The sequence below is a fragment of the Hyla sarda genome, chromosome 2 (genome assembly GCF_029499605.1).
Source record: "Hyla sarda isolate aHylSar1 chromosome 2, aHylSar1.hap1, whole genome shotgun sequence".
Lineage (NCBI taxonomy): Eukaryota > Metazoa > Chordata > Amphibia > Anura > Hylidae > Hyla > Hyla sarda.
This window is the reverse complement of record NC_079190.1, coordinates 318,326,800-318,344,039: the sequence shown is the minus strand read 5'-3', so window position 1 is coordinate 318,344,039 and position 17,240 is coordinate 318,326,800. Positions and strand designations below refer to the sequence as shown.

Sequence of the window (17,240 nt, the reverse complement as noted above, 5' to 3'; positions counted from 1 at the left end):
GAAAAGGACATCCCTACTGCAGGAAAGAACAAGGAACAACTTATTGCTGATCTTGTGGAGTATGATGCCCGTGCAGAAGAGCTGAGTGACATGAGACAAAGTCCTACAGCTGGAACTGCCATCCAAGGACTGATATCTCCTGGGGAATACAACATTAAGGGTTAATTTGGTGACTTGCTGGGACTAGTAGTGGATACCCAGAAGTCTGGGGGCCTTAACCCTTGCACCATCACACTCTCTCTAGCATCTTAGCTGGACCAATAGGGTGTGATAGTGACACTGACTGTATTAATTGTGGCAGGGAACAGAACAGTTCCACCTAGTGGCCATTTTTTTTATTACATTTTGTACATATTTATGTTGATAATTTTAAAAGCAAGTGAATGGGAAAGTGTCAAAATTGGTCCTTAAGGGGTTAAAAGTGAAAGGACTAAATAGGGAACAGGAATTGACACACTTAAACGTGAAAATAACACTTTCTTTAAATTTTTACACATGCAAGGCTGTTCGTTTACTTTTTAGAATTGCATCTTCCTTGTTTCTGATTGCCATGTGTTGGTCTTTTCTGGAATATGTGGGTCAATTTTTTGCTTCATTTTCTCAATTTTTTTCTTTTCTGTGAACTGTGTTACATATAATCTTTATAGTTAAATGCCTTTACGATAATATATAAGATAAATATATACGATATAATATATAAAATAAAAAGCAGCCTACAAAGTGCTTCTTACCAAATGGTCACTATCAAATGGTCATTCCGAACATCATCACTCCATTTAATAGCTCATAAATCATCTCCCAGCCCAGCGTCAGACAGTTTAGTTCTGTGCTCTAGTTTAATTTAATTCTCCAGGACTTTGTCATGGCAGAAAGGAAGTGGGTTTAAAACTAGTGTTGTCCTCTAATCGGCCAGAGAAGCAAGAGAAAGAAAGTCAAGTTGTGAGTACTGGTAGCAAACAGAGAACGATTAATAATAAAAATGTACCATGGAAAGGACTCTCACAGGCTCAATATCAGCAATAAGCACATTAAAATCACCTTGCCACCAATCTGAGGGTTTAATGTAACATACCATACAGGATTTAAAATTTATTTTGAAAGTACAGGTATGTTTAAGCTTTTCCATAGCAGTTATGTTTGGTTTTCCTAGTAGCAAGTGGTTCTTATCTGTATGACTTTAAAATACAAATTTTGATTCAGTATTAGAACTCATAAACAACTGATAAGAAACAAGGAGTTTGGAAAACATTTATTGCCACAGTACTGTCTTACTATATAAAAGGAAATATGTGAACAAACTTACCCACACAGCGCTGAGCTAGAAGATATCAACATGAAGTGGTTAATGCTTTTATGCCTTTCCCTCCATCTGTCTGAGGGTCAAGTAAGGTGCGTATATTAATAAAGAGGTATAAAATGGCAAGGAACACTCTAAATACAGCTTTACATTTTTGGCTGTTTTTGGAGTAAATTTAGGCCACTTTAAGATATTTTGGCAATATTTTGGTCAGTATTTTACATCAGTTTTTAAAAACCAAAAACCTAGAGTAGAACGTACATTGAGTACGAATATAATATATTGATGCCAAATACTGATTAAATACTGCTCTGTGAAAGTGGCCTTACAAATGTATTATTTATGTATTTTGTATTTATCTTGTACTAAGTTACAGCTGCAATGACAGTTACATAGTTACATAGTTAGTATGGCTGAAAAAAGACATACGTCCATCAAGTTCAACCAGGGAATTGAAGGGAAGGGTGTAAGGGGATAAGGGGAAGGGACGTTGTTTTATAATTCTGCATAAGCATTGATGTTATTTTGTTCCAGGAATGTATCTAACCCTGTTTTAAAGCTATTAATTGTTCCTGCTGTGACCAGTTCCTGAGGTAGACTGTTCCATAAGTTCACAGTTCTTATGGTAAAGAAGGCGTGTCGCCCCTTTAGACTAAACCTTTTCTTCTCCAGACGGAGGGAGTGCCCTCTCGTCCTTTGGGGGGTTTAACCTGGAGCAGTTTTTCTCCATATTTTTTGTATGGGCCATTTATATACTTATATATGTTTATCATATCCCCCCTTAAACGTCTCTTCTCAAGACTAAACAATTGTAACTCCTTTAATTGCTCCTCGTAGCTAAAATGTTCCATGCCCCAAATTAGTTTAGTTGCACGTCTCTGCACCCTTTCCAACTCCGCAGTGTCCCTTTTATGGACAGGCGACCAAAACTGGACAGCATATTCCAGGTGAGGCCGTACCAATGCTTTATAAAGGGGGAGTATTATGTCCTTGTCCCTTGAGTCCATGCCTCTTTTTATACATGACAATATCCTGCCGGCTTTGGAAGCAGCAGCCTGACATTGCATGCTATTCTGTAGTCTGTGATCTACAAGTACACCCAGATCCTTCTCTACCAGTGACTCTGCCAGTTTAATCCCCCCTAAGACATACGATGCATGCATGTTATTAGTTCCCAGATGCATAACTTTACATTTATCCACATTGAACCTCATTTGCCAAGTGGATGCCCAGACAATTAGTCTATCCAAGTCATCTTGTAACTTATGCACATCCTCTATAGACTGTACCGTGCTACAGTCTATAGAGGATGTACATAAGTTACAAGATGACAGTCCTATGGGTTTCTGCGTATGTACAGAGCTTGTCTTTACCCCAGTGACTGTGTAGTAAGAGATTAAACTTCCTCTTCTTTATAGTGGCTCAGATAAGACATAAGTCTATTAATATGCTGCTTATAATAGTAACCAACAGAGTTGTAACTACTGCTTAGAGCTTAAAGGGGTATTCCAGGAGTTTTTTTTTATTTGACTATGCTACAAGGGCTGTAAAGTTAGTGTAGTTCATAATATAGTGTCTGTACCTGTGTTTGATTGTTTTCTCACAATTCTCATGTGATTTTCACCCCAATATTTATTTCTAACAGCATACAAAATGACTGTTGTTTCAGATTTTTCCCAGCTTCCAATGCGGCCAATACCTGACTCACTAGTCAGCTGACGACAGGGAGCCTGTCTGCTTCATTGGTTGGAGGGATCGCTTGTTGGGAGAGAGATCAATCTGCAACTAATTCAACAGCTGTAGGCACCCTGATCGAAAACCACAGGTTTTTGAATGGATGCAGCTAATTTATGTTTCAATGGGTGGGATGGCTGATGTGTGGGATGAAGGAAAATGGAATTGTGGGATTTGTAGTAAAAAAAAGAAAAGTCAAACAGGAAATACCAGTTCACAAAAAGCTAGCCACATTGTTATGGTAATCTCACAACATAGCCATTTAGCCCAAAGACAAGCGCAGATGTCCATTACTGTCTGGCAGGTACATATGATAATCACCTTATTGTGGATAACCCCTTTAAAGAAGAAGTCTCATAGTGAAAAACTTATCCCTTTCCACAGGATAGGGGATAAGTTTTAGATAGCAAGCGGGCTGACCACAGGGACCCCGTGCCCGAAGTAGGGGCCGCCATGCCCCCTCCATACATCTTCTCTATAGGAGAGCAGGGGATAGTTGGGGGTCATGATGCGCTGCTCTTAGGGAGAGCTGGGGCCCCGTACAAGACATTGTGGGGGGTCCAAGCGGTCGGACCCCCCAAGATCTAAAACTTAACCTCTATCCTGCGGATAGGGGATACAATTTTCACTATGACACATCTCCTTTAAAGACTAGAGAACTCATGATCAGTACAAACAAATAATGTAATGTATGAACTTTTTCTGTAGCCTTTGTCTTAACATAAACTGTAAAATGGTGTTCATAGGAAAAACCGAGCTGATTTCTGCATATAACAGAGCCACACCTGTCCTCAAGTTATTGCAGCTTAGTTTCATTAAAGTGAATAGAGCCAAGTTGTAATACCGCACTCAACCTGAGGACCGATGTAGTTCTGTTTTTATAGTGCTTATTTCCCAAATAGTTGTTATCCTCTCAAAATAAGAACATAGGCAAGTATTTTGGATAACAAGACACCAATGTATCTTTTCTATTCAAGGGTCCCATTAAAGAGACTTAAATCCATAAGGGAAACCATGAGGGATAAAGGAATCCTGAACGACTTTGTGAAGACTCATGTGAAAGAACCAGCTATAAAGTACAATCTAAATAGTCAAAACAACTTTGGAGTGGTCTATGAACCCATGTACTTGAATGTATGTCTGCTTAGTACAACTGCCTTGAGTAATACAACAGTTGACATGTCAGCATTGCTTGAGTATGTGTTATTGCTTATCTTTTCTAGAATTATTACTTTGGTGAGATCAGCATTGGAACACCACCTCAGAACTTCCTAGTTGCCTTTGATACTGGTTCTTCCAATCTTTGGGTCGCCTCTACATACTGTCAAAGTCCAGCCTGCAGTAGGTAGCATGTAGTTAACTGTTGTAACGCTTGGATGTGGTTTACATTTTGTCTACAGGGAAATATGATGTCTCCAAAATCCTGACATTCTAATTTTATATAATAGGAAATCTCTTATTATGCAAATTGTGCAAACAATTGTACTTCTGGGGTTTTTATGGAAAATGTTACTGACTGTGTAATTATAATTTACCAGAATCAAAGTGGCTGGGGACACACTTACAGGTAATCTGTCATCAGTGTCCGCCACACTAACCTGTTGGTACAGGCTGGTAGTGCGGGGGACACTGATGATAACAAAATGTACCTACCCCTGATTTTGGGTCCTGTTCGCCTAATATCTTATTCAGGCAGCAGACTTGGAGCACAGGTGGCTCACAGGAGCAAGCTAATGTCATTGCTGCAACCTCCTCACTCTGTCCGGCTGTAAGTAGCCTTTAAGAAGTAACAGTGGTGACATCAACATGCTCCTAGAGCGCTCATGCACCAAGCCTGCTGCCTAAATCAACAGGTTGGTGTGGGTGACACTGATGACAGATTCTTTTTAATGCCCTTTATACAGGGCAATTATTGGGTGAAATTCCCATTGATAAGCCAATGAGGATGCTGACAGCTTTTCTTATTGGCCACTAAAATTATTGTTTGTTGGCAGCAAATCTCGCCGTGCCGATGGGCTGAAGACAATTATGGAAGAGAATGACCTATGAATGATCCGGTTATATGCTCAACATTTATTCTGAATCTTTCATTACAAACGAGCATGTTTTTAATATGTAATGGGAAATATTTTTATTGAAGATGCCTTCGTCATTTCTGCATTACACTAATATGTATTTCCTCAATCATTAGCCAATCACCCACTGTTTAATCCGGGACAGTCATCTACTTATAGCACCAATAACCAACAGTTTTCAATGTCCTATGGGAGTGGCAGCATGACTGGAGTTTTGGGTTATGACACAGTGACTGTGAGTATCCATGCATGTATTACAGTTATTTCTGTGTAAGGACTTAAAGTCTAAGTCAGGTGTATGTTATTATGGAGATATTCTGTGGATTCAGCTCACCAAATACCACAATATTTACTTCCCATACGCCATAGAAAGTGACAGTCTCATATCTGCATATATGTATATATATATATATATATATATATATATATATATATATATATGAAGATACTGATGTATTTGTTAATTTAGATTTTTTTTTAGTTTTGGTCCATGGCAACACCATACCAAAGTCAACAGGGGGCATGTTAAATAGATATTTTAGTATTATAACCTCAATTGTTTATCATATCCCAGTACAGAAGTACATACAACTCAGTTTAGATACATTGATATACTTTAGGATATATGCAGGATTTTGGTTATGTGTTATTTCTCAGCCATTCATGTGTTCTATTTGGAGCTAATTGCTTTAATGTAATCTTACAGTAACAGGAAAGGTTTTATAACTCTGTCTGGAGTGATTTTCCTCATTTCTTCTTGTTTTCAACAGTTCATGCATGAAAAAAAAACTCCAATATCTTTCACGAAACACAGATTTGCAAAGAATAGTAATATTTGATATGGAGGTATTTACTTTTCCCCACAAGTGATTAGAGTACTGGATACTGGTATTGGATAGGCCACCAATATCAAATATTCAGTACTGGTTGGATTCTGGCTACTGCTGATTAGCACTTTGGCAGGTGCTGTGTTCATTAGGTAGCAGCCATGCTTGGTATTGCAACTCAAGTAATATTTACTCGAAGTGCCGCAGCCTCTTCAATCAGCGGATTGGGGGGGGGGGGGGGTGGTAAGTCACACCCTGATAAATCTTATATACAGTGCATTCAAAAGATCTTTACACCCTTTTACATTTTTCTTTTCCCATCAAATCGCACTTAATACCCCATAATGACAAAGCGAAAGCAGACAGGGGGGTGGGGGAATTTATAAAAGTATTTTCCTGATGGAGATCGTCTGAAAGGTTAACAATTAGTTGATTTTCGCAGCACTCGCCAAGTGGGCATGACTTTGTGTGAAGGGGAATGGTTTAGCAAAATGGGGCATGGCCACTCCATGCACTAAATTTACCACAGTTTATTCCTGCTTGTAGGTGTAAATTGTAGTGGAAATCTACACCAGCTCTGAGCTAAAGTAGATTTCTGATAAATCCAGTGCAATCTTACACTGGTGGGGAATTACTTAAGACTAGCGTATAAAACACACAGTCTTATTAAATTCCTTCCAAAATGTTAGATATTTTTGCTACTTTATTAAAAAACTAAAATATATTATTAAATTTGGCAGCAATTAAAGCCTCCAGTCTTCATGGGTAAAATGCCACAAGGCTTGTACCCCTGGATTAGGGGGATTTATGCCATTTTTCTCTGTAGATCCTCCTAAGCTCAGGTTGGATGGGGACCATTGATGGACAGCCATTTTCAGGTCTCTCTCCAGAGATTAAAAATTATGTTCAAGTCAGGGCTCTGGCTGGGCCACTAAAGGATATTCACAGAGTTGTCCATAAGCCACTGTTATGTTGTCTTTGCTGTGTGCTTGGGGTCATTGTCTTGTTGGAACCTTTGGTTCAGTTCTGAGGTCCAGACAACTTTTGGTCAGATTTCCATTAATAATCTCTCTGTACTGCTCCATTCAGCTTCCTTTAACCCTGACCAGTCTCCCTGTTTCAGCCACTGAAAAACACCCTCACAGCATCATGCTGCCCCACCATGCTTCACTGTAGGGATGGTAATGGGCAGGTAGGGGGCAGTGCCTGGTTTTATCCAGAGATTCCAATTAGAATTATGGTTAAAAAAAAAGTTCAATCTTAGTTCCATCAGCTTTTTTTTTTTTTTTTTTTTAGAAAACTCCAGGTGGGTTTTCATGTGTCTTTTTATGGAGAAGAGGCTTCTTTGCGGCCACTCTGCCATAAAGCCAAGATTGTTGGAGTGCTGCAGTGATGTTGACCTTTGGAACTTTCTCCCAAGTACTCACAGGAATTTTTAGTTTTTCCTTTTTAATTAATTTGCGGTATGAAAAAATCTAAAATTCACATTTATTTCTCATTATAGGGTATTTTTTTTTATTACATTGTAGGTAGGCTATCCTGAGAGTAGGCCCCCAGGATAGACCATCAATATTGAAGTCTCAGAATTGAAATCTTCAGCTTCAAATCCTGTGCATCAAATATGTGCAGGATACTGTACCCTTAAACAGTTTTCAGTTGATTTGCTCAATACATTTATTGTATTTTAAATTTTTAATAGGGTACTTATAACATGCCTTATAACTTATAACATGGACACTCAAATGCCAGTTTATATTTATTCTATGTTCTAGGTACAAGGCCTATCTATTCAAAATCAAGAATTTGGTCTGAGTGTCACGGAGCCAAGCAGCTTCTTTTATTATGCTAAATTTGATGGGATTTTTGGAATGGCCTATCAATCAATGTCTGCCGGAGGTGCTACAACTGCTGTGCAGGGGTTAATACAGCAAAATCTTATTCCACAACCAGTCTTCAGTTTTTATCTCACTGGGTGAGCAGTAGCGCAAAAAAAAAAAAAAATTCAATGTTATCTTCCCTGGAGTGTTTGTTAAGTGATTCTCTAATCCATTGCTGTCAGTGGTCCTGTTTTGTTCATTTGCCCATATTGTCATGTTTTCCCTTTTAATATCTGCTATAACCCCCCTGTGGCATATGTCTATTAGAGTTTCCAAGAGAAGCATTTAGTTATAACCATCTCTGCCTTTTCATTTCTAGCCTACATAGCAGGAGAAAGGAAAAAAGGAGAGAAACGCCAGGGCACTCCCTGGTGTAATACTGCGAGATATTATTAACCCGCCACCACACCAATGGTGCTGTACTGACCTTACTGGGTCAGACTGTGTCTTGATCGCAACTCAAAAATAAACAAGATTTTTTGTATGCAGTATGCAGCTCGAGGCCCTTCTCCACTTACCCTAGGGTGTTTTCCAACACAGCACCCGGACTTCTGACAGGACGCAAACACTTGCCAACTGTTGGACCTTAGGAAGGTGCAAGCAGGTGCCGAAACGAGCTGTGCATTTTTTACCTTGAATAAATCTTTATGTCTTGTGGTGGTTTGGAAATTATTTATGCCTACCTAACAGCAGCACTTGTATTAGACCCCTTATTTTTCCTCTAATTTGCACTCTCTACATAGCAGACAGAGACCAATCTGTGATTGCTGGGTGTAAACCTGTATACCCCTTTATTTTGCGTCAATTATCCCATTTCTAGAATGAAAAAAAAATAAACAATATATATATATATATATATATATATATATATATATATATATATATTTTTTTTTTTACAAACATTAAATATCACTTTTTTACTGTCTATTTTTAAAGAAAATGAAAAAAAATTTATAATGTATATATATATATTTTTTTTTTTACAAACATTAAATATCACTTTTTTCTGTGCTGAAACATCTGCAATGTAACAGATTTCTTATTACAGAGTGGAATTTTCCATTGATATCAGTAAAAGATTTTAATGCAAAACTGCAAATTTAGATGAAGAATTTGGTATGGAATTCTGCAGCCAATTTAGCACTGATTGTAGTTGTGGGAACATGTCCTCAATAAAAAGTATTAAAAACAGTTAGGCCGTTTTTTCACAATGGGTGCAAAATTGGGGAAAAGTGTCTGGTTATTGAAAAATAATTTATAAATTGTGTAAAAGCATATAAATTCATGTTTATATTTATTTGGCTAAATGCAATTTGTAATATGTGCGCTATTTTACTAGGCAATCTGGAGAAGTGATACTTGGAGGAGTGGACAGTAGCCTGTATTCTGGTCAGATTATTTGGGCTCCAGTTACTCAACAGATCTACTGGCAGATTGCTATTGATGAGTGAGTATGAGTATCATTAAAAATATAAACTCTTTTGAATTATATATAACTAATTTTAGTCTGGATAAAATAAAATAAATAATTACCATAAATTTAGACTAAATAAATAAATATAAATTTATTATCATTATGTGCATATACGTTATAAATTATATATATCACAGAACATGCCCAGAGCACTCTCCCTTAGACATCAGCCATCTCCAGACTACACCTGACTGCTGCAATATATGTGAGCAGGGCCAGACAAAAGAGTTACCTATGTAATTTTCTACAGAATATACACTGCTCAAAAATAAATAAAGGGAACACTTAAACAACACAATGTAACTCCAAGTCAATCACACTTCTGTGAAATCACACTGTCCACTAAGGAAGCAACACTGATCGACAATCAATTTCACATGCTGTTGTGAAAATGGAACAGACAACAGGTGGAAATTATAGGCAATTATCAAGACACCCCAATAAAGGAGTGCTTCTGCAGGTGGTGACCACAGACCACTTCTCAGTTCCTATGATTCCTGGCTGATGTTTTGGTCACTTTTAAAAGTTGGCAGTGCTTTCACTCTAGTGGTAGCATGAAATGGAGTCTACAACCCACACAAGTGGCTCAGGTAGTGCAGCTCATCCAGGATGGCACATCAATGCGAGCTGTGGCAAAAAGGTTTGCTGTGTCTGTCACCGTGGTTTCCAGAGCATGGAGGCACTACCAGGAGACAGGCCAGTAATTCAGGAGACATGGAGGAGGCTGTAGGAGGGCAATAACCCAGCACCAGAACTCCTACCTCAGCCTTTGTGAACCAAGGAACAGGAGGAGAACTACCAGAGCCCTGCAAAATGACCTCCAGCAGGCCACAAATGTGCATGTGTCCACGCAAACGGTCAGAAACAGACTCCATGAGGGTGGTATGAGGGCCCGCCATCCACAGGTGGGGGTTGTGCTTACAGCCCAACACTGTGCAGGATGTTTGGCATTGCCAGAGAACACGAAGATTGGCAGATTCACCACTGGCGCCCTGTGCTCTTCACAGATGAAAGCAGGTTCACACTGAGCACATGTGAGAGACGTGACAGAGTCTGGAGATGCTGCGGAGAACATTCTGCTGCCTGCAAAATCCTCCAGCATGACCGGTTTGGCAGTGGGTCAGTAATGGTGTGGTGTGGCATTTCTTTTCGGGAGCCGCACAGGCCTCCATGTGCTTGCCAGAGGTAGCCTGACTGCCATTAGGTACCGAGATGAAATCCTCAGACCCTTTGATAGACCATATATGCTGGTGCGGTTGGCCCTGGGTTCCTCCTAATGCAAGATAATGCTAGACCTCATGTGGCTGGAGTGTGTCAGCAGTTCCTGCATGAAGAAGGCATTGATGCATGACACTGGCCCGCCCATTCCCCAGACCTGAATCTGATTGAGCACATCTGGGACATCATGTCTCGCTCCATCCACCAACGCCACGTTGCACCACAGACTGTTCAGGAGTTGGCGGATGCCTTAGTCCAGGTCTGGGAGGACATCCCTCAGGAGATCATCCGCCACCTCATCAGGAGAATGCCCAGGCATTGTAGGGAGGTCATACGGGCACGTGGTGGCCACACACACTACTTGTTTTACGGGCATTACATCAAAGTTGGATCAGCCTGTAGTGTGATTTGATTTTGAGTGTGACTCCATATCCAGACCTCCATGGGTTGATAAATTTGATTTCCATTGATAATTCTGTGTGATTTTGTTGTCGGCACATTTAACTATGTAAAGACAAAAGTATTTCATACAATTAGTTCATTCATTCAGATCTGGTATGTGTTATTTTAGTGTTCCTTTTAATATTTTTGAGCAGTGTAGATTATAATCATTGACTAATAGAAAATAAAAAAACAGGAAACATTTAAACATTTCATCACAATGAAACAATATTTAGGAGACACATTCCCTTTCAAAAAGCAATTTTATTTGCATATTCTGTGCACTGATCAAGCCATTTTCCTTATATCACCTGTTTAATGTTAGTTACATGGTAAACTTTTTATGTCCCAGATTTAGTATTTTGTCAAATTTGTCTAATGTATGAAAGATGACAGATATCATAGCAACCAATTGTTTTTTCATTTTAGCAGAGCAAATTGAGAAATCAAAGTTAATCTGTCTGAGACAAGAAATAGACACATCTCCACACCGTCATATGTTACATTATCATTTAGGCTTATAATGAATATATTTTGGGATACTTAGATTTTCGGTAGTGGCAATTTTTTTTAAGCTTTCCCACTCATTTTACCTTTTATCCCCTTTTCTGCAGGTTCTCTGTTAATGGTCAGGCAAGTGGTTGGTGCAATCAGGGTTGCCAGGGCATTGTGGATACTGGAACTCCTCTTCTTACCATCCCACAACAATACCTTGGAAACCTATTGCAATATATTGGTGCCCAGGAAGGGCAAGATGGAGAGGTAACAATGTTTTTTTGTTTTCTCATATTAGAATTACAGCCTTTTAGATTCTGTTTATGTACTAAACCTATTGCTTCCATATTCTGCATTTCTCTGCACAGTACTATGTAAACTGCAACAATGTACAGAGTCTGCCACCGATCAGCTTTACTATCAGTGGAGTCCAGTTCTCCATTCCTCCTTCAGGATACATTCTACAGGTATCATAGAATCTCTTCCAATATGCAAGAGTTTACCTTTTTGTACTCAATGAATAATTTAGCTTTTAAGGTGTGTAAAAATAACATGTAGCTTTAACTGTGGAAGCATCACTTCTCCTTGTATTTTTCAGATTAATGGATATTGTGTTGTTGGATTTGAGTCCACATACCTGCCTTCTAGAAATGGTCAGCCTCTATGGATTCTTGGGGATGTGTTTCTTCGGCAGTACTATTCTATTTTTGACTTTGGCAATAACCGTGTTGGCTTTGCTGCCATGGCTTAAACATCTGAGAAAAAGAACACAAACAGGAAATGATACTTGATCGAAGATTGAAGAATAAACACTTTTTAACATTAATGTATGCATATCACATTTTCTAATACTTACTCTCATCAGTTTGACTTAGAACTACAATAATAATAGTCCAATAAAAATAACCTCTATTGATATAGCACCAACATATGCCACAGCAGTGTACAGAACTTGTAATCACTCAAATTGGTCCATGCCCCCATTGGGGCTCACAATCTAAATTCACCGATTGGTATGTTTTGGTATGTGGGAGAAAAGCCAAACAAACCCAGGGAATGCATACAAAATCCATGCAGATGTTGTGTATGGTGGGATTTAAACCTGAGAACACAGCCCTGAAAGGCAACAGTGCTAAACACTGAGCCCCATAGCTGCCCATATAAATGAGGCTGTAGGGTCACAGCAACTTGTTGTGACACTATTAACTTGTGATTCTGCACCACAGCAAAACGACTGCATCACAGCAAAACAAAACAATGATTCAAAAGGGATTTTAGAATAAAAATACTGCAAATAGGTGTACAGTACAGAGATGTAAGTTATTTTAGTTAAAAACAGCACATTTGAACTCCTTGTCAATTACTTCTATTTAAAAATCTTAATCCTTCCAGTACTTATCAGCTGCTGTATGCTACAGAGGAATTTCTTTTCTTTTTGAATTTATTTTCTAAGTAACACAACACTTGGAGGAATGATGTATGGTTCCCAAGACCAGCTTGATAAAGTGTCCCTTGGTGAATAAATATAAATTTAATTGCAAATCCACGTAAAAAATCACCAATTAGGCTCTTGATATAGCAAAACGTAACTTTTACTTGAGAAAGATAAGATGATACAAAATTTATAGTGTACCACAATAAATTGCTGTGATAGGGAAAACGATACAGGTAAGTACCTATTCTATATGCCCTGCCTAAATTAAGGGAGGAACTCCTAAAACTAAGTATGGAACGGGGATAGGGAATTTAATACAATAAACTTAATGGTACATATACACAGTGAAGTGGTGAACCTCTCTTTCCAACGCGTTTCACCCATTGGTTGCATGGGCTCACCAGGGAATAGGAGGAAACCACGATTGGATACAAATAGTGTTGCTCGCGAATATTTTTTTTTTTCACAGTACACATCACAGTGATCATCCCTCTCTGCTTCCAGCTTGTGTGGTGTAAAGAAGGCTCTAATACTACTGTGTGAGACTGGCGTGCGAATTTTCGCATATGCAAAAATTAGCATATGCTAATTTCCGCATATGCAAATTTCCGTTTATGCTAATTCTCGCATATGCAAATTTTCGCATATGGTAATTTTCGCATACGCAAAACGCATATGTGAAAAAAAAATGCGAATATTACGAATATGCGAATTTAGCGAATATATGAAGAATATTCGTCCATATATTGGCGAAATATCGCCTATGCAATATGGCCTATGGCGCTCAACACTAGATACAAATACAAATACATATAAATCTAGACAAACACTTATTGATGTTAATAAAAATGTTAATGCAGCATTAGTACACTTGGCTACTATAAAGTGTTAGTACACTGGGTTAGTAGGTGTCAGTCCATCTAATGTGTAGAGTTAGATATAGGCCCCAGTCAATGTCAATGTCATGTCAGAAAAAATCACTGAGTCACAGAGGTAGGTCACAAGATAAATGACACAGTATGGGTTACACATGTAGGTTCACATATAATGCTGATTGTGTGAGCGAGATACGCATAAAACCAATGTAGCCTTGTGCAAAGTTAGCCTATGTTGGACTTCTGTAAGGAGTTCTGTAAAAGGAACAGATAAATGCCAATGTCACTAAACATAGCAATATAATATTGCACATGATGGAGCGTGACAGGAAAAAACAGCTTACCAATCTTAGCAAGTTGTTATACATGTGGCAACCCAAAGCATTTCTTTGTTCCTATATGACAGAGACTTGAAGGTCTATGATAAAGACCATAATTATAGATGAAAAGGCCTAGAGAATTAAATATAAGGAGATATTTATAAATGACCCCAAAACAAAAAAATGAAACAATGTATCATCACATAAGAATCCAAATGCCCCTTACCAAAAAGGAAGGACTAGCAAAGATACAACCTGGGCCAATAATGCATCCTACTGGTAGCAAGTGTAGTATTATGGGCTGTAATAAAATAAGACCCTTCTGTAAATTAATGCAAAAATGAGGAACCACAGACAGGAAAGAAGACTGGGGTTACTGACCTGGTGCCGAAGGAGTGCTGAGGATAGATATAGCACCCAGCAAGCAAGCAAGATACAGCTTGTGAGCTGAAACACATAGGAATACCCATTAAAGGGGTATTCCATGAAAAACTTTTTTATATATATCAACTGGCTCCAGAAAGTTAAACAGATTTGTAAATTACTTCTATTAAAATTTTTTAATCCTGTCAGTCCTTATGAGCTTCTGAAATTAAGGTTGTTCTTTTCTGTCTAAGTGCTCTCTGATGACACGTGTCTCGGGAAATGCCCTGTTTAGAAGAGGTTTGCTATGGGAATTTTCTTCTAAACTGGACGGTTCCCGAGACACTTGTCATCAGAGAGCACTTAGACAGAAAAGAACAACCTTAACTTCCGAAGCTCATAAGTACTGAAAGGATTAAGATTTTTTAATAGAAGTAATTTACAAATCTATTTAACTTTCTGGAGCCAGTTGATATATAAAAAAAAAGTTTTTTTCCTGGTTAATCCCTTAAAATATAGCCTACCGAGCCCTTGGTGAAGCCAGCATGAATTATATCCACATGCCAATACATTTCATGTACTGACCTGGTGCCAGGATGTATAAGAGGAAGGTAGGATGGTGGCCGCAGTTGAGCGCGGAGACAACGCTGAATTGATGCCGCATGTCCAACATTAAAATGGCCCATTGTGGCACATCAATGTGCCGTGCTTTCCATCTCCGGGAGTGTGATATGCTGCACTGAGTTTACGCAACACTAAGGTTACTAAAGTTGCGGTCAAATGCAAGCTGCGTTCCACCTAGGTGTGTGCGCTCTAGACTGTGCTAGAGTTAAAGACCAACCCGAATATGCCGGAACTAGGATGGAATCACCAAACCGTATAGAGAAAGGGGCCACAAGATTAATAAAATTGGTCTACAACACAGATCTTCCATTTATGACAGGTGAATGTGATGAAAAAAAGGGGGGGGGGGATAAAATAGAATAAATTAAATAGGAAACAGAGATGACTGTGAGGAAAAAGTATGATGGATTAAATATAAAATAAATATATAAAATAAATATATCTAATACTAGATGAGTGTTAGTATGGAAAGATAAATGAATAAAAAAATGAATGAATGAAAACTGGCTAATTGATAATAAATTGGATACAGCAATGCTGAGATTGTGGCCCTTATTGGAAATGAATGTTGATGAAGTTAGGGGTCAAATGTAATATGAATTGAGACAACTAGAAACCCAGGCCAAGAGAGATGAAAAAAATATATAATAAATTAATAAAGATGGGTTTGGGACAAGCTCATCCTGATATTGAAGATGCGTATTATGGCACCAATGGTTGATAAATGAGCAACTGGACACTGGGAAAAAGTAACAGGAGCCAGTGAGAAAGAAAATCCTGAATAGGGTTTAGATAGATAATGCAAACGATAAAGAATCATTAAGACCAAAGGGAATGACAGTTTTTAATCGATATATCCACCTTGCCTCCATTTGGAGGAGCTGTTGATCAATATTGCCCCCTCTGATGTTCATTTTTAATGTTTCTATGGCCTGAAAGGAGATGTTTGATAGGGTTTTGTCACTTCTATTCTTGATATCTCCTACATGCTCTAAGACATGGCATCTTAGTTCTATATGAGTTTTTCCCACATACCCTTAGGACAAGGGCATGTGGCTGAGTAGATTACTCCTGCGGTCTTACAATTCGCATAATTAAAATTCCTAAATTCATGATTGTCTGTATATCTTTTGAAAGTTTTCAAAAGAATAGAAGGGACAAAACCCTATCCAATCACATGCCTCCACCACTCAGATTCCCCCCTGAACATCTCTTTACATGCCATAGAAGCATTAAAAATGAACATCAGAGGGGGCAATATTGATCAACAGCTCCTCCAAATGGAGGCAAGGTGGATATATCGACTAAAAACTGTCATTCCCCTGGCTCCTCTTCCTTTCCAGTATCCAGTTGCTCATTTATCAACCATTGTTGAAATGATCTGCATCTCCAATATCAGGATGGGCTTGTCCCAAACCCATCTTTATTTATTTATTATATATTTTTTTAATCTCTGTTGGCCTGGGTCTAAATTCTTACTTACCTTTGACCACCTAACTTCATCAACATTCATTTCCAATAAGGGCCACTGTAACACTCACGTTTCAGAAGACAGGAACACCGGTTGATGTGGATCCGCTGGATCTGTGTGGCAGATGACTCGAACCGTACCAGGGAGCGGAGTCTAAGGTGCCGCTGGTTTTCACAAGAGCCTGCCGCAAAGCGGGACGGACTTGCTGTGGCAGGCAGCACCCAGGTCACTACCCCTGGCACGGCTTGACCACACCGGCGGCTGAGGATATGCGAGGCACTCTAGGGATAAGGCAGCTCGTAGTCTGGATAAAAGAAGGTCAGGGCAGGCGGTACAGTAGCGTAGTCAAGAAATAGCAAGAGTTCAGTAGGCAGGCGGCAGAGGAGCAAGGTCAATACTTAGGAATGCTTTCTCAAAGGCACAAGGCCACAAAGATCCGGCAGGGGAGTGCGGAGGGTGGAGGAATTTATTAATGAGCCACAGGTGAATTACACTTGCGGTGTCCCAGTACCACATTTCATACGGTATTTATCTATTTATGGGTCCACATAGCCAGAGTCCCTAGGACGTAGGTATCCCTGTAATCTAGTCTACCCCTGGTCACCTCTATCTTAACGTATAATTAGTAATTTATGCATAGATAATATAAATAGTATAGTATAAATGTAAATAAATGGTTAATTACTTGTTTCCATGGTGTCGCAGGGCCTTCGG

The 17,240-nt window shown here is 38.9% G+C and overlaps 1 protein-coding gene across 1 annotated transcript; it reads left to right on the top strand.

The window, feature by feature from the left end:
* Positions 1 to 1,333: 1,333 nt before the first annotated feature.
* On the top strand, positions 1,334 to 12,189 carry LOC130357920 (gastricsin-like). Its single transcript, XM_056560674.1, has 9 exons — positions 1,334 to 1,389; positions 4,009 to 4,165; positions 4,255 to 4,372; positions 5,223 to 5,341; positions 7,706 to 7,905; positions 9,150 to 9,257; positions 11,558 to 11,705; positions 11,807 to 11,905; positions 12,037 to 12,189. The coding sequence occupies exons 1-9, from the start codon at positions 1,334 to 1,336 to the stop codon at positions 12,187 to 12,189; spliced, it is 1,158 nt and encodes a 385-aa protein (XP_056416649.1).
* Positions 12,190 to 17,240: the final 5,051 nt, after the last annotated feature.